Source organism: Arvicola amphibius, chromosome 2 (assembly GCF_903992535.2).
Source record: "Arvicola amphibius chromosome 2, mArvAmp1.2, whole genome shotgun sequence".
Lineage (NCBI taxonomy): Eukaryota > Metazoa > Chordata > Mammalia > Rodentia > Cricetidae > Arvicola > Arvicola amphibius.
Genome location: NC_052048.2, coordinates 13343822 through 13367319, shown reverse-complemented (window position 1 = coordinate 13367319; position 23498 = coordinate 13343822). Strand labels below are relative to the sequence as shown.

At 42.7% G+C, this 23498-nt stretch overlaps 1 protein-coding gene across 1 annotated transcript in view; it reads left to right on the top strand.

The window, feature by feature from the left end:
- Positions 1–7019: 7019 nt before the first annotated feature.
- Ptpro (protein tyrosine phosphatase receptor type O) overlaps positions 7020–23498 on the top strand; it is a 133070-nt gene continuing 116591 nt past the window's right edge. The window contains exons 1-8 of the mRNA XM_042054499.1: positions 7020–7053; positions 7716–7850; positions 10194–10384; positions 13735–13830; positions 18193–18445; positions 18529–18582; positions 20071–20224; positions 20534–20866. Of these exons, the coding sequence (XP_041910433.1) occupies positions 7020–7053; positions 7716–7850; positions 10194–10384; positions 13735–13830; positions 18193–18445; positions 18529–18582; positions 20071–20224; positions 20534–20866 (1250 nt within the window). The remainder of the gene's footprint in view (positions 7054–7715; positions 7851–10193; positions 10385–13734; positions 13831–18192; positions 18446–18528; positions 18583–20070; positions 20225–20533; positions 20867–23498) is intronic.

Genomic DNA, 23498 nt, shown 5'->3' with positions numbered 1-23498 from the left:
GAGTTCTCAGCTCTTCAGATTCCACTAATGGCCTCACTGTCTCCCACATGAAAACAGCAAATTTTGATAACTCTTAGCACCCACAACCATGTAAACTTATACCTTATAGCAGGTGTCTCCATGAACACACAAAGACAATTAAAAGCAGTTTTATCTGTGTCTGTGTGAACGTGCTCATTTTCAACTCAGAGGGATTATAAGCACCCTGCCGTGAATAGTCAGGAGATTCAGAGTTGGAGTTGTTCACGAGGAGGAAACCACAATTCCTTACTGGAGCCCTGATTTATTATTGACCTCTGTGTCTACCACAGCTCTTCATATTTGACAATAAAATTGAGAAAGTTCCTGCTTGATTTTTGGCACATAGAAATCATATGTCCTTGACAGGTAATTCTCCAAGCTAAGAACAGGATGCTATATAATTAACTTCCCAAGGTATCAGACAGGCAATTATGCAACATCTTTGGTAATGACAAAATGTTAGCTCAGTAAATTAAAGTCCGGGAAAGTAAAGAGAAATATGAAATCAATTATCATTTTAAAAAGGTATTTGAATTGTGTCTTACAGACAGTGGATGGCTTTTGGGTCATTCAATATTTTAACAGCTGGTTAACTTAAAAAGTAAGAGGCATGCTTGGTAATTTAAGAAGCAGTTGTAGTTATCCAATTAATTGCTTATTAGATCGTTATCTCACTATTCTCCAAGTTACTATATTCAAATCACTGCATGGGGTTCAAGTTAATTACTTGCTTCTGTTGTCTGCATATAGAACGAAGACCATTTCTCTACATAACAATGAAATAGTTATACTCTTATTATTTCCAACTCTGTTTGAAACAACTCTCAAACTTGTTTTCAAGAATAGACTTGCTTTTGATTCAGCTTAAGCAATCCACTTTCCTTGTTTCTCCTGGTCATATTCCCTACCCTTCGAAACAAAACATAAGAGGGTCTATCCACAGAGAAACCTCAAGTAGAATAGGGGCTACTAAGATCTCAACACAACTGCCAGTCTCCAGACTTGTTTAGCCATCAGTCTCCTGGGTCCCCAACAGAACAGTGACTTACCGTGCCAATAGAAAACACTACTGATGTTGGACGAGGCCCCTCTGATGTAGATTAACATGAATAATGTTTATACAATTTTCAGTTGATAAAGTGCAGATTTATATCCTCTGATGTCACTGCTGCTTTTCAGTGGCAGAAAATTCTACAAGAATGTAGGCTTCTAATATAGAACACCTCTTCTAGCAGATCCTCAATCTGAGTACTTGCAGCCCTTGCAGAAAGTGCTCCCTTCTCTTCCTCCCTCCTCCCCTCCTCCCCTCCTCCTTCCAATTCCTCCTGTTCTCTTTCCATCCTCCCCTCTTCACTCCTTTGTCCTGACTGCTTTTGGCCTAGAAACCTCCTGGTTTTTGCCTTGTATTTTTCTATGGAGATTTGCCCTTCCTGCTGACTGTTCTTCTGAAATTCGTTGTAATCTAATTCATCATCCAACAGCATTTATTTCAAGTTTTAATTTGTTTTGCTGCCTCAACTGCAACTATGTTACCTTTTAAGGAAGATATCTCATCTTCATCCTTTATCTTGGCCAGAAACTAATTATCTGGATGCTTGTCAAGGGACCGAGCAAATGCCGTGGAACGTTTTATTTTAATAAAACACAGAGAAGGAAGAAATGGATGTGATTACTTTTGTTTCTTGGAAAAAGGAATTTAATTACCTGATGCCTCTTAGAAAAATACCATTCCTAAACCATTACTTGATTTTTATTTTAAATTGGTCTAAATCCACCCACTTGCTGTTTGGAGGTTACCATGGTAAATATGAGGCCAGTTCCATCATTCCACCAGGATGGACTGGACCACAGGAAACATTGTGCACGTGAGGAACTCCAGGGAGAGATGATGCAGAGACAGAGAGAGGCACTGAAGCGGGGGGGGGGGGGTGGCTGAGATGTGCTTCATTTGCCTGCATGCATAAGGCTGAGAGGGAGGGAGAGAGGAAAGAGAGAGAGGGGGGGGAGAGGGAGGGGGGGAGGGAGAGAGAGGGAGAGAGAGAAAGGGGCCAAATTAGCTCTCCATACACAGTTCACATGAAAATACTCAAAAGAGTTTGTGAAATCTACAAATAATAGAAGTTCGCTCTTTGCTCCCATGCCTAGCTGACAAAACAGAAAATTATAAATAGCCCTTCTGCTATATTTGGGTTAATCAGCAGATTGCCCAAGAAAAGGCAGATAAAATTCATAGTTCCAAATTGCTCCTAGCTCCTATGTCTTTCCTCACTCTGCCTTCTCTTACAGAAATCGGGGATTTCATATGGTGAAATGCATTTATCATACATTATCTTGATCATAAAATTAGAATGTGTATGTGTGTGCACTTGCACACACACACACACAGAGAGAGAGATACACAGAGAGGGAGAGAGAGAGAGAGAGAGAGAGAGAGAGAGAGAGCCCTTGCAAAAAGGAACTGCATGTTTAATTTAATTTGGAGTCTCTGCCATTGTATGACAGCCAGTTGAACAGTAATAGAGCTGCTATGGAGAAAAGCACAAATACTTCTTCCTTTTACTAAGAGATAAGAGAGTCAATAGTCATCATCAGTTAACTATTGCAAAGACAGACAGCTATGCTCTATGTGATAAAGAACCAACCCTGAGACTTCTAAAGTCTTCCACATGAACTCAGGGAGTGCAGAGCTCAGGCATGGAACAAATAGAAGTTACATGTTATGTTACCCAACTTAGTGATCCATCTGGACTGGGTGAGGCCAAGGTCTGCTTCCTCCCTATCCTTGCACCCCTTTCTCCCCAGTAAACGGGCTGTCTCAAGTTCATCAGAAGGCGCGGTATTGAGTGGTTCTAGGAGACAGGGACTGCACCTTGGAACTGGTCCCAGTGCCATGCCCTTGTTGCGCTGAATGAATGAATCATGAGTTCCCGCCTTTCTGAATGTCCCCCCATGCCATGATTAATGGGGAAACTAATCTTAGCTCCTCTCTGCTAATCCAATTTCCTGGGATGTTTATTGACATCTCTGTGAGGATGGAGTGGTTTCTTTGTATCCTGGCATTAGCTCACTACTTCCTGCTTCCCTGGCCGCTTCTCAGTCACTGCTCTCATTGTGGAGATTGCTCTCCAAGTTGGCGAGACTCAGAGAAGTACTAAAATTCGTAGAAAGTTGTAAAGTTCCCTGAATACCCCTTCCATGTGTGCACATACAGAGGTCAGAAGGAGGCCTGTCTGCAATCCTTCCCGTCCTCCCATCTGAGACAGGGTCTGTTGTTTGCTGCTGCACATGCCCGGGTCAGGAATTGGTATTTCAGAAGTTCTCCTGTCACAGGCACAGGAACCCTAGGATTACAGATACATGCTATCATACCACGTGCTGCCTGGGTTCTGGGGATTTGAATTCAGGTCTTCGTGCTTGTATGACAAGCTCTTTATACACTGGACCATATTCCTAGCCCCTCTTCCATCACTTTCGAGAATTTATACAACACAGTTTATTAACTGTGTTGGCAGTTGGACAGAGGAAAATAGTAAGGGTGAATAAATATACAATGTACTAAGTGGAAAATGACATGGGTAGACATCTTACATTAAGCTTCTAATCTGTACAAACATGTGCAACTTGGAACCAATCGAAAGAGTTGCCTCTTTGTGATATGTTTGTTCATTTTGTATTTGTATGTGGGAACATGTGCGGTGGAGGTCGGATGACTGGGGGGAGGGGCATGACTTCTTTCCTTGTACTTTGTGAGGCCCAGAGACCAAACTCAAGGAATTAGCATCGGTGGCAAGCCCCTTTTACCCGCTGAGCCATCTCACTGATCCTAAAAGACTTGCTCATATTCAGAAGCACAGGGTTCTGGAACCATCTGTTGAACCTTTAAACAACGCTGTGGAAACGTCAGCTCTTTCATTACCACACTGTTGCTGTGCCCAGCATTACCCACACACCGCTAAAAATCATAATTAATAGCTGTGCACATTGAAAATATCAAGACCATAAAAGCGCTATAAATACTCCGTTGACTCCATTAATGCCACTGAATACAATGCTCTTCAATACATTGTCGAGTGCAGAATCTTTTGTTTATATTCCTAAAAATAGAAAAAGAATGTTCTTAAAATGACTGACACACTTTTGGCCTAGTGATGTTTTCAACACACTGAACACCACTGCTTTTCTCAGAGTGATCCACAGACCTGTAACACTTCAGACACCTGGAAGTTTGTTAGAAGAGTAGAAACTCAGGCTGGAAGTGCAGCCTTGAAGCCGAGTCCTTGCCTGGTACACAAGAGAAGCTAGCTAGGTACCACACCTGACACTGGAAAGCAAAACAAAACAGAACTAGGGTTTGCCCCAGATTTGCTAAAGCAGAATCTGCATTTTAAACAAGGTCCCTGGGAACTCCATCTGCATACTATCTGCGGGACTGTGTTCTCTTGAGTTTACAACAGATGCTAGTGACTTCCTGCTGCAGGAACAGATGAGGGGATACACCTAGTGTGGTTAAGAGAATGGCCTTGGTGTGGCTCTGTCCCGCCTTCTGGCCACTGTCCGGGCAGCTCCCAGCATCCACTCGGAAGCCAGCCTCTTCAGAGCCTTCAACCGTAAGTGGCAGCCTTTCCATGTGTGCCCTCATTATTCACAGCCTTTGTGAACCAAGTCTGCTGTTAAGGAGGCTGAGAACGTGCCCTAAATCTCGGCAACCCCCAGTGACATCAGAGGACTGGGTGCCCCTTCACATACTGCTCGCCGCTAATCTGCAGGACAGATGAGAACCTCCTCAGAAACACACATTGGGATACGGAGGCTGAACGTCACCTGTGTCAGTAGGCACACTCTCCAATCTACTACTAGATCAATCTCTTTCTTTGAAAGAGTTCTCCGCTTTCATTTTAAATGTGTATATTTCACCTGCATGTAAGTTGGTGCATCGTTTGGGTGCCTGGTGTCGACGTAGGCCAGAAGAGAGGGTCAGATTTCCTGGAGCTGGCGCTGCAGATGGGTGCGAGCATCCGTGTGGGAGCTGAACCTGAGTCCCCTGGAAGCGCATCCAGTGCTCTTAACAACTAAGCCATCTCTCCAGCCCCAGGGAAACCCTTTCAATGAAGGAAGCAGTGCGCTTATCGCTCTTCAGGCACCGCTTGTCCCTGATGGATTGTGGACTAGAAAGTGGAACAGCACAAGCCAAGAGACAGGATTGTCATCATCCACATGTTTTATCTTCGTGTTAGAGTGTCCATTTCTGCTCTAGATCAGTCCGTTAAGTCGGTAATATCTCGTGGCTACTGCTAGATTTCTAGTCTCGGATCTCAAGGCCGCATTGGGTTGAGATTACTAGACTTTCTGGCATATGGTTGGTTTTACTAACGGGTCTTCCACAAGTTTTAGGTGGGGAAGCAATCAGACAAGAATGGGGAAGGGGGAAGTTTTAATGAATGTAGTGGGAATATTCTGTAATTTGGGGTAAGAAGTGATTATTGATGAGATCAGGACTCACAGAGAGGTCCAAAGAATGAATCTCACGTCCTTTCAAAAGGCACAGGCAGTGAAGCCCTGGGGGAAAGCAGGAGAATTGTGGCTGAATCCAATTCTTACTCTAATGTTTCGGTATTCAAAACCTAACATGCTCGTAAATGCTTCTCTTCCACTGAATGATCTTCAGAGTGGATGTCGTCCTAAAGCTGCCTGTGTCCTATATGCACCCATGAAAATTGATATCTTAATAAAGAAAAATGTCATAATCCTAAAAGCCTTTCAAGAATAAGATGCTGCACGGCCGTTAGCACAATTCCTACATTATAGAGTTCAGAGCGTTGCCAAGGCATCCAATATGAAATCAGTCTTTGAAGTTCAAGTACACAAAAGATCAAAACACTAAAGGTGCAATTTGGAAAGAACAAAGGTGAGTTTCTCAGCGGCCGGGTTTCGCAGCGGCCGGGTTTCGCAGGTTCTCACGTGCTTCTTGAGAAGATTTCTTATGATGCCGGCCCGCTCATTTATCCCTTTCAAATGCTCTTGTAATGATCAGGAAAGGCCCTAATTGATGGGATCTGATTTTTCAGACTCAGGAGTTTCAGAGAAAGGTCGCTACACCAGGGAAACCGCCCATTAAAGATGGTTTCTAGAAACTGTCGGGAAGACTACGTGGCAGACAATGGAGCAATGCGGATGGCTTTACTGCCTTTTTTACATTCCTAGATATAGTGTTCTTACATATAGGACTGCAGTCAACATCATTCAGGTGCCTGGGGGAATGTTCTAGAAAGCAAAGTGATTTCTGTGCACACATGAGAGCCCGAGTTTAGATCTCCAGCACTCACCTGAAAAGCCATGTGTGGCAACAAACACCTGTAACTGCAGCACTGAGAAGGGGAGACAGGGGGAGCTCAGGGGCTCACTGGCCCACCAGTCTTCCTAAAATGGAGAGCTCCTGGTTTAATGATACCCTGTCTCTGAAATTAGGTGGAGAGATTGATAATATCCCAGTGTCAGCCTCTGGACTCCACATGCACCTACATGTGCGAGCATGTCTGTACATACGTGTGCATATGCATATGTACCCACACACAGACTTACACCAATTTTGCAATAGTTCGCAATAACTTCAAGTCACTTAAGTCGCAGAAGTCTGACGTGTGGAAATTTTTCTTCAGATTATTAAGTTGATGACGGAGGGGGGTGGGGAGACGAGACCATGACTGCTCCTAGGTGTGGTGGAGGAGAAAGCTTATTGTAGACGTGGGAGAGCATAGCCAGAGGCAGGGACATCTGGGAGAGTCCAGAGTGGACAGAATCAGACTGCTCTGGGCCATGTGGGAGCGGGAGGGGAACGGAGAAGGAAGAGAGGGGAACCAGATGCAGCAGCCAGGAGCCTAAAAGTCCGAAAGGGACAGGAAACAAAATGTCTGGATTATGCAAAGAAAAGCCTCTGGGGGAAGGGTAGAGAGGGCAGAGGGGTAAGCCAGTCATACCCTATAACAAGTAGGGCTTGGGGAATGTGGGGAGACCCTGGAGGCCAGGTCTGTTTTGGTAAGTCAAACAGGTACCTCAACTGTCTGTCCTAGTACCAAGAAGAAAATCACTTGCTGCGCGTTTATTTAACGCCCCTTTAAAGGCACAACCTTTAAGTCGACACTGTTCCCATGAGAAGGAGCAAGGAAAAAATATAGTTGTTACTTTCATTTTTTTTTCAGACAGAAGTGATCCAGCAAGGGGTGAGACTGAGCAAGGTTAATGGGTATGCCCTTTAGGTACCCATTCATCACAACCAAGCCGTTCAGTTACACAGAAGGCAAACTCCCTGGCTCATTCTCTTCAGGGCTCTCCATCCAGGCCTGCTGTCTGGTGAGCGGCTCTTCACCTTCTAAACATTTCAGGGAAAATTTGAAGGATACGTAAACATAAAGCCAGCAATATAGTGAATGCCCACGGACTGCGTAGAGACAGGAATAGAGCGAATGCCCACGGACTGCATAGAGACAGGAATAGAGCGAATGCTGATTGCTACATTCCAAGCTTAACCGATTATCAGCAGGGGGCTGGTGTTTCCTCATTTATCTATGATGATGCCACTTGTCCACTCGTCACCAGGGTCATTGACTTTCTCTCTGTGCTTTAGCCTTTACTATGACGTCACCGACTTGGTGGCAGTGAATGGGTATAGTTTCTGTGTTTATGACAGCACATTTAAGAACAACTTAACGGAGGAGTGTCAAGAGCTCAGTCTGAGGGTGACTGGCTCCATTGCTTTGGGGTCTGTGGCAAGACAGTATCACAAGAGCAGCAGCCATTGAAAGAGGATATCGAGAACCAGAGGAAGCAGGAAGGTGTGGGCCAAGATGCTCCCTCCCAGGCTGTACCTGGGCTTTGGATTCACCAACACTTACAACCACCAGGGAGTTAATCAGTTCGTTAGCTCACAGCCTTCACGATAATATCACTGCTCAGTAAGGACACCAGCAGACACCAAGCCTTCAGCCCAGGATCCTAATGGAGGACACTGTCTGTCTAAACTCTAACCATGTGAAATACTTAGAATAATAGTCAGTGTGTAAGAAAAAAGTACAACCTATCTATTATTATCTTTATTATCATCTAGTTATAAAGGAACAATGAGATAAACTAGTCTGAAGTGTTCTGATGTGAGTATGCACATGTGCGTGTGTGTACGCGTTTGTGTCTGTGTCTACATGTGTGTGTCTGTGTATGCAAGCTTCTCTCTCTCTCTCTCTCTCTCTTTCTCTCTTTATCTGGGTGTGTGTGTGTGTGTGTGTGCCTGTGTGTGTCTGTGTGCATATATTTCTGTGGGAAGGGGTCGGGGAGACACCAAAACATTTTCCCAAGGAGAATGGCAATTTAAGATCATTTTTGGGTTGTATTTTATTTTCTTTTTTATTGATTTTTTAATTAATACTTTGAGAATTGCTTTCACTGTATTTTGATCTCATTCACCCTAAGGCACAACTCCTCCTGTTCCCCTTCACTACCCACCCAACTTCACATCTTCTGTTGATTTCCAAGCCATCAAGTTCAGTTTGTGACACCCATATTATTATTGCACTTTGTTGTTCCACTGAAGTTCAATCAGGTGCAACATTCGTCAAATTAACTGGCTTTCATCTTTATCAGATGATACTGTAAAAGGAAAGCACAGGAACACCCCTGCTTCATAAATAAATAACACTGTGACTTAGTATCAAGATGGCTTTACAATTCATTACAACGAATGAAATAGAAAAAAACAAATAAAAAATTAAAACAATGCTCCATACTGTAGTAATAGAATAATCAGTAAACTGGATAAAGGTGGCTTTAAATTGAATGAAATAATAAAAGAGAAATTTTAAATAACGATGTACAATTGAATGTCGGTTACGTGACTAATGTTTAATATAACCAAATCACACTGAATTATTTGATGGTTTTGATGGGAGCCAGCACTGTGGGATAAGGTCCAGGTAGAGGACCTGTTTCTAGCACTCCAGATAATAGCCTACTCATCTTTCAGAGAGGAAATTGGGGATTATAATGATGAATGAGTTGGGTCAGGCAGGGTTTACAAAGGTACAGTTTAGGAGGAGGGCTCAAGTTTGAAAGCCTCTCTCATTAGCCATGAATTCCAGCATCGCTTTTAGCATTTCCTGGTCATATAAATAACAAGACAATGAAAACGAGGCTTGTCTTAATAAACAAAAGCCGAGGAGGATGAAATCAAGCATTTAAAAGAGGGTAAACACTGAGCAATTAATCACAGGTGCACCAAGCATTGGCTGTGGGAAGGAAAGATACAGATTAAAGACAGGAGTCCCATATCTAATAAAAGCAGGGAGCCTTGCTTTTCCTTATGTAATATGTGGGGTAACCAGCGTGGGTCAATCCCTTTGCATCCCAGTGTACACATTTTCCCCAAATTTCTAAAAACCTATCACTGTTTCGATATATAAATGGAAACCATTTCTTTAACTTGTAAGAGGAAGGCGAGAAATTCTTCCCCTAGAAATTGCAGGAAGAAAAACGGGTATCCCCAGGCTGGCAGAGAAGAGATCTGAACTCTCGGCCTGCTTCCCGCCAATTGCTGGGAACGTTGGGTGGACCTCTCTTCCCTCCTTAGTTGCACATTCCTCTCATATAAAACAAGATGCCTGGACAAGAATCTCTCTGACGCCACTAACGTTTTTATTTGAAACTTTTACTAAACCTGTGAAACCACACTATTTTAGCTGTCTTTTAAATGTATGTGGCCAAATATTAAGGCAGAAGAAGCACAGCAGTTAAAAACTTGAGACAGTTTGTCCCAAGAAATGGTCTCCATGTTGAATTATAGTTTCACAGAAGGATAATCTCAGTGAGGACAAACCTCTGCGGAGCTAGAATTTGAATAAAGGACAACTGAAAACAGTTGTTATGAAGATAGGAATTTAAATGACATCAGTTTTAATATAATCCCATTTTCCCTTAATATTAAAATGATATGATTGTATTTTTAGCAAAATGTACTATTAAGCCCGAGGAATAGCTTCTTTTAGGATGTGAGGAATATCGCTTACACTCCTGTATTCAACACTCATATACATGTTGCTTATGCTTTTATCCCTCAAGATCTACAAGCCAATTTGGGAAACCTTGGAGGTGTTTTGGAGTCTTGTTGCTTTTGGGGAATGATGGTTCAGGATCACTCGGAGTTGAAGCTGTTGTTTTCCATCCCACGCCCAAGGTCCCCATGTCCCTGAGAAGGGCAAGTAATGGGATAAGCACATGCGCACTTCCATCCATCGATTCTCCTGTCAATATCCTAATTGCTTTCCTAACCAAGTTTTATGACTCAGAGTTAATGCCACGGATACTCATGATGATAGATGAAGTAAGGGAGATAACTTCCCGTGACTCCATCCTGTCTTTTGCTGTCTCAAGCATCAAAGGGCACATGAAGAGCCCAGTCATCAAAAGAGAATTCATTAGCCGCTTAAAACATGACAGGCAATGAATACAGGCAGCCTGAAGAAGAAGCATCTCTGATTTGCACGATGACATTCCTAATGATCAGCCTCTTTCCGGTACTTGATGGCATTATTGTATCAAGTATATACTGTGAATAAATACACCTATAAGAAGGAAAATCTTTCTTTGCAGAGGGTGAACAGCCTCATTTAAGTCTGGTATTTATAGACCACCACACCATAAGTATTTGACAATATTTTCTTTTTCTGATGAGGCGTTTTCCTTGTGAAGGGAGAATGTTTTGACGAAAAGTCTGACAGCACTTTCTCTTTTTCTTTAATAGTTAAAAATTGCATGACTTGGGCATAGGAGCTGGCTCAGCAAGTGGAACACTTGCCATGCAAGCATGAAAGAGAGTTAGGATTACCAGAGTCCATGTAAATGCTGGCTGAGTGCAATGGCTTACACACACACACACACACACACACACACACACACATACACACACACACACACACACTATGTGCGAAAAGAAAGCTTTATGATTTTATTTTAGTAGAATGAATCATTAAAGGTAACAGAATCAATTTGTAGTTAACTATGAAATCCAAGAGGGAAGCCTTTAAAAACCAATATCACTCATTACTTTGTGAATTCATTGATTACAAAATATTTAACATAAGCAGCTTCAGAATGGGAGGCTTTACATTGCTCGTGGTTCACGTCATGGTGCAGAGGCCATGGCGGCAGAAGCTAGAGGCATCTCTTCCCTCTGCATCCACAGTAGAGAAGCCGAGAGAGAGATGGATATTTGGTTCAGTTTCCTTTCCCCTTCTTATTCCCTCCAGATCTCAGGTCATGTTATAGAATAAGTAGATCTTCCTAGGTCACTTGACCCAACATGGAAACTCTCTCACAGACATGTAGAGGTTTGTGTCCTGGGTGATACAAAATCCAGTCAAGTTGACAGTAGAAGCCATCAAATTAACAAAGACTAAGTCTCTGTTATGTTCCCATCCTAGCAATGGTCTTGGTCCCCAGGAGTTTCTGATTTTGGGAGCAGGGGGAATGCATATAGAAAGGTTAAACAAGCCAGGACGGGATATTTTCCACAGTTGGTAATATACAGCCTGAATTCAGGACCTCATCTGTTCTGAGAAATGGGGGAGAAGTGTTCCAGAACACAATGTCTGAGTGAAAACTTGAAGGAAGCAGAAATTCCAGGAGGAGGATCGGGCAGAGATGCCAACAGATTTTAAGAAGCTGTGTGGAAAGGTCAGGAACTAGTTGCCAGCATGGCATCTCAAGTGCCAATCCTGAAGACAGGTTGGGCCCAGCTGTGCAGGTCATTCGGGGTGACGTAAGGATGGGCATGGATGGGTCTCTCTTGACCCCCACTGGCTGCCTCTTTCCTAGTGTGGTAGCAATGGCACTGGTCTGAAAAGGTGTTGCTTCAGATGCTGGAGGCCAAAGGCTGGCTCCCTGGGGCTTTGGTGTTCTTGATTTTCCTCCTTTAATCTTTCACCGTTTTATCTCATAAAGAGCCATTTATCGGTGACTTGAAGAGCCCCCTAGGGTGTTGCACCAGCTCTCACGGTACTGGCCCTGAATCGTCTCGTTGATTAGAAATGCTGCATGTATTCTGAGACAGATTTGCATATGCACGTGTATTGCATGTAGTTTCTGTGGACCTCTATTCAATTTCCTTGTCCAGTTTGCTCACCCTTCGCTGGGGTTCAGTTCTCCAGTTCCCAGGGCTTTTTGGCGGTGATCACAATAAAGTAACGTGTCTTCAAAAATATGCCACTATTCTCTTTCTGTGCCTGCTTTCCCAGAGAAAGGTGGACTCAACTCCTTCAGGTCTGTGAAAACTGTCCGAGGGTGTGAATTGTGACTTAGACTGCAGTCTGGTTATGAACTAATATAAGTAAAGCTGAAATTATTTAAAAAACAATTGTCTTTTACACACTTTTGTGTGCTCTGTTTGTTTAGGAGTTTCTTGTGCTCTGCTCCATTTCTTTCCAAATGTGGTTGCCAACTTACACTGTAATTTGCTAAGCGTATTCCCAGGTATTTTATCATTGTTTTTCCACACTTAATGAGATCTCAAATCCCATTAAAGTTTCTAATTGAATCCTGCTGATAAACAGCAAAACTATTAATGTTTCCGTGTTCTCATATATAACTTCTGCATTAAGCAGTGGCTTTTAATTAGTTATCTTAGATTTTTTTCTTATACATTAATATCCATGAAAATTGCTAGCTCTACCTTTGCAATGTTTATACTTTTTAATTATATTGTCTCATTTCCACATATCTGTACCTGGAATGAAAATATTCTTAATTTTCTAGTCTTGGGTTTTAATTGAAATTCTTCCTATATTTTATCACTGACTATTCTCGGGAGTTTGGATTTTGTGTCGGAAGTAATTATTTTACCCTCACACTCGATGGCCCTTTGGCTACTATACAAACCTCCAGAGTCTCAATTCCTTCATCTCAGGTCTCTGTAACCTCTGTGGAAACCCATGCCCTGGGTTTCAGAGGGGCGTCGGCTGCTCATCTGAGTCATCCCCAGTCTGGCACCTTGTTAGCTTCCTCTGTTCTCTTCCTTGTTGGGTTTAAAGCTGGTTTCCTCCTTGAAGTTCAAAGGCTTCATATTCATCTCATTAAGGAGTGGCTGCTACATTTGGCTTAGGATTAAATAGTCCAATGTACCTCACTCGGTGTAACTTCAGACAGAGGACAAGTAAAAATGATGTCCCTCATAGCTCTCTTCCCATTTCCTCAGTCTGATACCTGTGGCATGGGAGTCACCGTCGTCGTTATGTGTGGTCATTAGAGAGCTCTTCTGAACTAAATTCTGTTTCTTCTCAGAGAAACATTCTCTAGTAACTTCTCTTCCATGGTCCCATCGGCCTCTAATCAAACTATTCTCATTTTGCTGCTGTGTTTATTTTTAGATGTTCATAAGATAGAATGAAGGAAAACAATATTTCTTCCTCCGATCCCTTTCCATTCTTGTTTGCTGGAAAGGGGGTTATTGTACACGTTGATGTCATTCTCTGTTCTCCTGATGTTTCTGCTCGATGTGAGCATTCTTTTATTTCAGGACCTCCAATTTTAGAGCTCTCCTCGGCCACATTAATTTTATTATTGACAATTTTCACAAAAAAAGTAAAATTCAGTTCTCATCGTTTCCATTTGTAAGTTTTAAAAAACTGATCTCAGGTTGCAGTTGGTTACAGTGTGATTTTTGTTTGTTTTTGACAGTGTGACCTTTCAGAACCTGACTTCAATACCCAGAATCCACCTTTTAACAAAGATGCCAGGCATGGCTGTGTGTTTTTGGAATCCCAGTTCTGTGGGGTAAGGACTGGTAGATTCTGAGTGCATACTGCTTATAGAGCTGGATTGGGAACACCCAGACATGTTATGGATCAATGCCAGTAGCGGTCTACTACCCTTATTTAATTTTTTAAAAATCTGTCTTTATCTAGAGGCAACTTTCAATATTCTTCAACATATTGTCCTGTTGGTAGATACATATTTACTTTTGAGAAAGTAGTACAACTTCTGGAATCTGTGATGACACCTGTAATGAAGGTCTATTTCTGTAATAACATCTGCCCTCAGGCCCCTTCCTGTGTGAACACCTGTAGCTCAGGCCCCTTCTTGTGTGAATACCTGTAACTCAGGCCCCTTCCTGTGTGAATACCTGTAGCTCAGGCTACTTGCCTGTGTGAATACCTGTAGATCAGGCCACTTGTCTGTGTGAACACCTGTAGCTCAGGCCCCTTCCTGTGTGAACACCTGTAGCTCAGGCCACTTGTCTGTGTGAACACCTGTAGCTCAGGCCACTTGTCTGTGTGAACACCTGTAGCTCAGGCTCCTTCCTGTGTGAGCACCTGTAGCTTAGGCCCTTTCCTGTGTGAACACCTGTATCTCAGGCCCCTTCTTGTGTGAACACCTGTAGTTCAGGCCCCTTCTTGTGTGAACACCTGTAGCTCAGGCCACATGTCTGTGTGAACACCTGTATCTCAGTCCCCTTCCTGTGTGAACACCTGTAGTTCAGGCTACATGTCTGTGTGAACACCTGTATCTCAGGCCCCTTCCTGTGTGAATACCTGTACCTTAGACTCCTTTAGTGTGCTCTGAAGTTGCTCACAACAAATGACTAATTTATTCTTCTAAGAACTAACTCCTGCATTTCTGGTACAAATTCTACCAAATATCCTCAGCTCTTTATAGTACGTCTGGCACTTTTAACTATTTATTATTTAAAAATGACCATAGACCAACATGAGGGATTCTTATTTCACACCAAATCTCAAGCACTCACTCTTCCCCACTACCTCTCCAGCAGCTACGAACTGGATTTGCTTTGGTGCACTTTGCCCTTGTCGGAAGGTATCAGGGGACTGACGCAAAATGAGTACTTTCCACTGTAGGGTGGGCAGGGAGGCACGAAGATGGCGCTTCTCATAAAAGGACAAGATGTGCTCTCTTCACCATCATCTGGAAATCCACTTCAGCACCAAGTCCTGTCCACAGATGATATAAAAGTATTTCACTCATAAATAAAGACATTTTTCTTGATTTTTATAGGTGCTGTTCTGCCTTTAACAGACAAAGATCCATTCAACCATCCATTAATTTTTGGAGGTTTACCGAACTGACCAAATGTCGCTGATCTTCACGAGCAGCCTCTAGAACTTCAGTCAACAGAATGTGCATGAGATGTTGACATTTAGATGAGCTGGGTAGTGGGGGCAGAGATAATTAGGTGGTAGAGTGGTCCAGTGTAGCATGGGTGTATGACTGGAAGTGTGAAACAAACTGAACAGACACAGATGGAAGTTTTATTAAGCAAACTGTAATGTATCCATAAAAACTGATCATTTCAGGTTGTAAGAATCACACACACAGTTATGTAAGTTCAAGATGATGTGTCAGGGGCCTCTGGGTTTTACCTGCATCCTCTAGGGCACCTCTCAGGAGGCCGTGGTTATTTCCCTCGGACTCACTTGTAGTTGGAGGTTATACATTCAGCTTATTTTCTCACCATCCAATGTGAAATATTTCACTTATTCATAAAAAGAGGGCAAGGGAAGGACAGAGTTATAAATTTGCTTGTCAGTAGGACCAGAGTGTTTTATTTATCTTCTAAATCACGTTCAAAAGTTTGGAAATTATTCATTCAGGGTTTTTTTTTTTTTTTTTACAGAAACCCTAGCATCTACTGCTGAATATCGCCTGGCAGGTTGTTAGTTAGGGAGATCCTCGGTGCCCTCCCCAAACCATAGGCTCTTGCCATTCCTTTAGGTTGCACACCAGAGCAAGGTAAGACTCTATTGCTAAAGACACCAGAAAAGTTGATTGTAAGTTCCAGAAGGATCAATCTAGACCCAAGCTGAAGTTTTCTTCCTGCTGGAGAGATTTCACAGTGCCCAGAGATGCTATAAAGGATGTTGGGAAGAAAACAATAACAGCTTCACCCAGATTTGAACCATAAAATCTATAGTGCCTGCGGTTGCCATAGTGACGCCGCTGTTAGGGTGTAAATGGATGTCCCATGTGTAGGAATTCGTGACTGGTTCTGTAAACTCAGTCAATGACCTATGTCTAGGGACACATGCAGTGATGCATGCCTTTATTCCCAGAAACCAGGAGGCAGAACCAGGAGAATCTCTGTGAGTTCAAGACCAAATGGTCTACATAGTAAAACTTTGACTCGAAAACAAATAAGCCAAAAACAACAAAAATAAATGTCTGTGGGGAGGTCAAAGCTCTAGGGACTCTTACACTATTGAGTAGTGAAATTGTATGGTGCCAAATTACCTTCTGTGTATACACTCATAGACAAGGGCTCCTCTCAGCCTTACACAGAGGAGCTTCCTTTAGTAAAAAAGGCCTTAGATGCAGACTCATGGGTGATCCAGGTATTGAGAAGCAATGTTTGATTACTCAACTCTAAACAGAACATTTACACCACCCTAAGGCTCAAAGAGCATTGTAGAAGAGAGACCAGAAAGACTGTAGGAACCAAAAGATGAGGAGAAGGGAAACTCACCATCTTCTGGGCATGAAATAACAGATGCAATCGTGGCTACCTGCACTGGGTTTGCACAGGAATGGACATAGTAACAACCGGTCATGGTCAGGGGAGGGGTGCATGGTGCCATACCCTTTCCTGGCGAACTATTAACTATCGATGGCTCCGGAGGGATGGGGAGTAATTTTCTTCAGTTAAGCCCACTAATGAGCCCTCCAGGCTCAAAACCCATGGTCACTCAGACATCTCTGACCAAACTCCATTGGATACAAAACAAAAGAAAAGGACATGAATTTAGCAAAGGGATGAGGGCTTACAGGCGTGGGAGGCAGACAAGAGAGGGTAGAGCTGAGGGCAGTCAGGATGTATTTAATGCATGTGTGAAATTGCAAAGGAAAAAACTAACTAACAAAAGAGCCATGATTTCGTATTGTTTGGCAGAGTTTAACCTCAGTTTTCACCTATGTTTTTACATGAAGGCAAAGGAACACGAAAATGTTTGTGCAGTCGGGCTGACATGATGCGTCACTCATGCACCTGCATGGCTAACTTTTGTCAACCTTTCAAGAAGATTGTGTTTATTAATGTCAGCATGGGTGCTGTGTGCATGGCAGGGAATAGAAATCTGTTGTTCTTTTGGTATTTTCAGCAAGGTTGGCTGTAGTTGCTTAGGAAACGAATTAGCAGCCCATCTCTCTTCCCTGTCTCTCCATATAAGGCCTTTAGTATACAATTTTCTTCTCTTTTCTCATTTGTTCCACTTCTATATCATTACGGTTTCCCTCCTTTTAGTTTCAGAATTTATGAGATCAGGGTGTTCATTCAAAAGTGTAGGGGGGAAACCAACCTAGAGAGAAAGACCATTCAGTACCACGGATAGCAGATCACCTGTTTATCCAAACCCTATCCACTGAGCTCCAAATTCCAGTTGCTGTGTCCTTCGAAACATTAGCCCATCCAGTTCTTGACTCAGGCTGTGATATCTGGACCAGACATTTCCAGGCACACACCACGTTGGGTGTGATTTTTGGACCATATCTGGAAAATTACCCAGCATATCCCCTAGCCCTGCTTTTACTTATCAATGGACCAATTCTCTCATCAAAAATGAATTAATGTAAAGTCAAATTAAGGAAGACCCACCATGGTGGTGGCGAGGGCGCGGTGGTGAGGGCACGGTGATGCCTGCTCATTATTTCACACTGAGAAAGACTGAAACACAGACTTTGAAGATAACCTGGGAAACATGGAGAGACTCTATCTCAACAATAAAAACCCACAAAACCTAAACTCTATTTTACCACAAAGCAAATAGAACTTGCTTTGAGAATTTGTCACAAAATATTAACATTTGATTGGCTCTCTTGCTACTTAGGAAGTCATGGACAGTGTGTGCCTGGCACATTTCTGTGTTGAGCCCTAAGGCCCGGTGCTAGAATGTTGGAAGTAGGACCTTTAAGAAGGGATTAGGTCATGAAATTTGGGTCCTCACAGATGGAATTCATCTCTCTCTCTGTCTCTCTCTCATACATGTGTGCAAATGTGTGTACCTTCACCAGTCTGCATGTGCTCATATGAAGGCCAGAGATCAAAACCCAATGTCCTCCCTATCAGTCGCTTTCCACCTTATTTTCTGAGACAATGTCTCCTACTGGGCCCAGAATTTGCCATTTCAGATGGACTGTGCAGTCCAAGAGCACCTGAGACCTTCTTCTTCCATCTCCTGTGCCGGGAAACCAGTCACTCTACGTATGATTGACTTGTATGTATGTGCTGGAGATACAGCTGCAGGTTCTCATGCTTGTGCGACAATCACTTTACCATTGAATCCTCTCACCAGCCCCAGATTCATGTTTCGCAAGAGAACCCATTGGGATGCTTCTTCTTCATCCCATGTGAGCACAGGACAGAAAGATGTCTCTGACCCAGGTAGTGACCTTACCCCAAGTTGAACCTGGTGTGCTGCATTAATTCTTCCTGAGCAGACATGCGTAAATGTCTGCTCTCCACAGATGTGTTACCCACAGAGCAAAGGAATAAGGAACCAATGGTCTGTGTGGTGAACGGTGAGTTATCAGATGTCCTTACAGGAGCATGGGTAACTTCAAAGCAGCAACATCACCAGAGTTCCACTCACCATGGATGAAAACTTTTTTTAAGCAATGGAAACGCCCATTTCAGCTACCCTTCCACCCGGCACTCCTGAGACCACACGCAGCTGGGGTCCTGTCAGACCTGGGAAGAGGTGCAGGATGGAGTTGCTAGACTCTTGAGTGATGGTTTAGTGACCTGTCATACTCTTCTTATTATTGGAAAAAGTCAACAAGCCACGCCTTACTGAGTCAGGCCCCTGTAGATAATCCCAGCTGCCTGGATGAAGGGGTAACACCTGTTACACCCAGACATCAACCGTTGACTATCATCCTTCTTGACCCCAAAGAGTAAAACTCTCTTTTTAAATTTCTTTTCATTTTTATTGTTTTAATTGAGCTATACATTTTTTCTACACTCCCCTCCCTTCCTTTCCTCTTCCCTTCTACCTTCTCCCATGATCTCCACACTCCCAATTTACCCAGGAGATCTTGTCTTTTTCACCTTCCTATGTAGACCCATGAATGTTTCTCTTAGAGTTCTCTTTGTTGTCTAGTTTCTCTGGGGTCGTGGACTGTAGGCTGGTTTGTCCTTGCTTTATGTCTAGAAGCCACTTAGGAGTGAGTACATACTATATCTGCCTTTCTGGGTCTGGGTTACCTAACTCAATATGTTTTTTTTCTAGGTAGATCCATTTGCCTGCAAATTTCAAGATGTAGAATATAACACAGTCATGTAAAATAAATATAAGCAGAGACTATACCTTGATATACAGGGATTTTTTTTCTCCATACATTATCTGAGAAAGATTAGAAAACAAAAGGATCCAATTTTTATTAAAGAATAATAGTGTGTGGCCACCTCTGGGTAATGGGGCTATGAGATGTTTTTCCTTTGTTACTGTCTTATAATTTCTGTCCTTATTTTGTACAGTGCTTACGTGTTCTCCTTTTAAAACATGAAGCTATGAAACAGATTAATATGTTAGTTGGTGCTTATTCAATGTGTTAACATGTTATCCAGGACATATCATCGAATCCACTTGTGGTTTGATAACGATACCCCTAAAATTAAACAGTCTTAGAACACATAACAACATACTCACTAAAAAACATTAATTTAAGGAAAGCAAAATTATTTGGTTAGTTTCAAAGTGTTAGGCTTTTAAAGATTTCTTTGGTTGAATACAACTAAATTTATAAGAACTAACCAAAGATTAAAATTAATTCTTTTTAGGCAAGACTTGTGACTCACATTTGAAGTTATAATCAGCATATGCTCATCATGAAATAATCATCATTGTATCTTGTTATCTCTGGTTAGAAAAAGAAATATTGCACCAAATTAACCAGTGTGAACCGGCGCACACTTGTTTCCATAGATTTCTGCCTCGGTTCACATTATAAAATGCCACCTATAAATCAACCCTTATTTCTGAGACCAGGCCTGAGGCCTATGTGCAGGAAGACGAGGGCATGTATCAGAACAAGAGGACAGAACCAGCTCAGGCAAATCCAAATCAGGTGAACTTACACCCGCAGGGGGACGTCCTCTTGAAACTGCCATTGTGAAGTGTGACTTTTACCATGCTAAGGAAAACCTAAGGATCCTGGCTTTGTAAGCAGTGCTCTACTGTGCTAAGGCCTCATTGAGAAGGCATTGGCCAACTTAGAGAAGTGACTGAGAGAAGGCTGCCTCCCATTAGATTATCCTTCTGTGCTTCAGTCTGAGGAGAAATGAACAGTCCTGGGTCTTTCCTTCAACCGTTAGGGTTTCTATTTTGTGTTTTTAAATCAGTGTGTGTGCTTGAGTGTGTGTGTGGTGTGCATGTTCACATATGTGTGGAGGCACACAATTAGGTGTGCATTTGTGGAGCTCAGAAGCCAACATCCTTTGTTTTCCTCTACCACTCCTTGTCTTTTTAAGACAGGGTCTCCCACTGAACCTGGCCAACCTGCGTTTCACTAGGCTTGACTTTCTGCCCAGCAAACCACTAGGGTCCTCCAGTCTCTACACAGCACTGGAACTAGAGCTGCATGCCGCTTCTCCAGGCATGGGTGTTGGAGACAGGACTTGGGTCCTTGTGCTTGTACATCCAGCCCTTCTATATTTCAAACTTGACCATTTCCCAACATCTCTTCAACAAGTCTCAGAGTATGGGGAGCCATCAGAAGAAATAGAATCAGAAAGATATCTCTCAAAATCGTTTAGGTTCCTCCTGCCCGTCAAAGTGAAGGAGGACAAAGAGGTCTTTATAATGTAAGCAGGGCAGCTTGTCCTATGCCAGCGAAAGTAACAGGAGGGCCACTCAAGTTCTTCCTAATTAACTCAGGCCTGAGAGGAATGCATCAAAAGGTACCCTGAAGGACACTGAGATCCATCCCACTGTGAACAGGAAGTATATGAGGAACATGCTATTCTCTGTCTGGATCTAACTGAATGTTACAGCAAGCAGGAAAAAAAAAAGAAAGTCGAGCAAACGGCACCTGCTAAAAGCCCGTGTTACTCATGCTTGGGATAATTACCACATGTCATCTGACCTCTCTGTCCTGGCTGCTGGCACACTGTCAGTACACCCACTTTGCAGTGACTCCTTTTGTATCTTGCCCTCTGACGTTCATGAATCATCAAGTCTCAGCCTGAGGTCCCTGAGAGAAGAGGAATCTAGTTAAAGCACAGACCTGTGGGTTGATCAGAGGTCTTCACCATATGCCTGTTATGACAAGTGGACCCAAGAAACAGACAAAAGGCCTTGATTCTGTCCTTGTGGCTGAGTTTCAAGGGAGGAGACATGGAAGTCTGAGTGTCATAAGAGAATGCTCCCAAAGTGCACATAAGTAAATCTGGGAGAAAAGATCGCAGCCAGTTCTTGTTGCTCAATTCCAGCCCATTTGCAGAGAATAAAAAGTCAAATGGTAGGGGAAAAAAGGAGGCACCAACTTAGCATGGGTCTGCTACCTTGGGTTTAAATGCTGCTCCTACAAGAAAGAGAGCTTAACCTTTTGCTGACCTCACCAAGGCAAGCTGAGATTGACCCCTTCAAAGGGGCAGAACCTCAGATCCAGAAGGAGAACACATTTTAAAGGCAATAATGAATTCCTGGGCAAGTCTAAAGGAGGCAACCAAAGAAGACTCCAGATTTACCCAGATCCCAGCCTTTCTCTCACTTCCTTCTGTACTGTGATAAATTACCCAACCAAAGGAGTTTAAGTGAGGAAGAGATTTTTTTAGGGTTACAATTTTGGTTACAGCCCAATTTGGGGGAGAACTCATAGGAATGTAGGCATCTAGTCACACCACATCAGAAGTAGAGAGAAATACATCACACTGTCTTCATGCTTGCAGTCTGACTCCCGCACTCTTATACAGCTTGAGAACCCTCCCCACCTGGGGATAGTGCCACCCACAGTGTCTTTCAACACCCATGTCAACCAATAATCAATAAAGCAGACATGACCCCATCTAAGGAACAATGATTGGTTTGTAGACTTGCTGGTTCATTTGAAACTGACAATATTATTCTTCATAGAATGAATAGTTCCAAGTTGTATGTATTCTTTCAGAGAATAATCATGAATTTCAGGTCTGTTTTACAGGAAAATGTACACTTGGATTTGAAATATAATTCTAATCGAGCTGCCTATTAGAAACAACTGAAAATTGCTCCCTTGTCATGGAGACACAGTAATTTCGGTTTCCAGAATTCTCAAATTGTTTTTACTTGATGTGACTATGACAACAGAGGAACAAGTTGGCAGTCATGTCATGGCAATAGAGAACTGCTTAGAAACATGAGCTGTGTGTGTGGTTTCTTAAGCTTATAAAATACTGAAATATATTGGGCTGGAGAGATGACTCAGAGGTTAAGAGCATTGGCTTCTGGCTGCTCTTCCAGAGGTCCTGAGTTCAATTCCCAGCAACCACATGGTGACTCACAACCATCTGAAGTGAGGTCTGGTGCCCTCTTCTGGAAGGAGGCATATATGTAGACATAATACTATATATAATAAATAAATCTTTTAAAAAAACAAAAAAATACTGAAATATAGGCTGGGAGATAGTCTAGTCAGTAAAGTGTTTGCCACACAAGCATGAGAACACAAGATTTAATGTGGGATGCCCCTTCTGTATGCTGTGAATATGTTTATTACTATTGACTAATAAAAAAGCTGTTTTGGCCTAAGGCAAGGCAGAATAAAGGCAGGCCAAAAATCTGAACAGAAATATATAGAAGGAGTAGGCAGAGCAAGGATATGCCATGTAGCTGCCAAAAGAGAAAGACTCCAGAACATTACCAGTAGGCCACAGCCTTGTGGTAAAACATAGATTAATAGAAATGGATTAATTTAAGATGTAAGAGCTAGTTAGGAATACACCTAAGCTGTTGGTCAAGCGGTGTTGTAATTAATATAGCTTCTGTGTGATCATTTTTGTCTGGGTCACCAGCAAACAAATGAGCAGTCTCCCTTTACAAAGATTAGACTCCAGCACCCATGAAAGGAACTGTATCAGTTTGTACCCACATGGACAGTATTGGAAGAGTAGTACAAGGGTATAGACAGAAGTTTATTGATGTGGGATTCCCCTCTGTATGCTGTGAATACAATTGGTTAATAAAGTAAGCTGGCTTGAGCCTATGGCAGGGTGGAGCAGAGGTAGGTGGGGAAGATAGAACTGAATGCTGGGAGAAAGGAGGCAGAGTCAGAGAGAAGCCATGGTGCTACCACCAGAGACAGACACTGGGAACTTTACCTGTTAAGCCACAACCATGTGGCAATACACATATTAATGAAAATGGGTTAAATTAAGATGTAAGAGTTAGCCAATAAGAAACTAGAGCTAATGGGCCAAGCAGTGATTTAAATAATATGGTTTCTATGTGATTATTTGG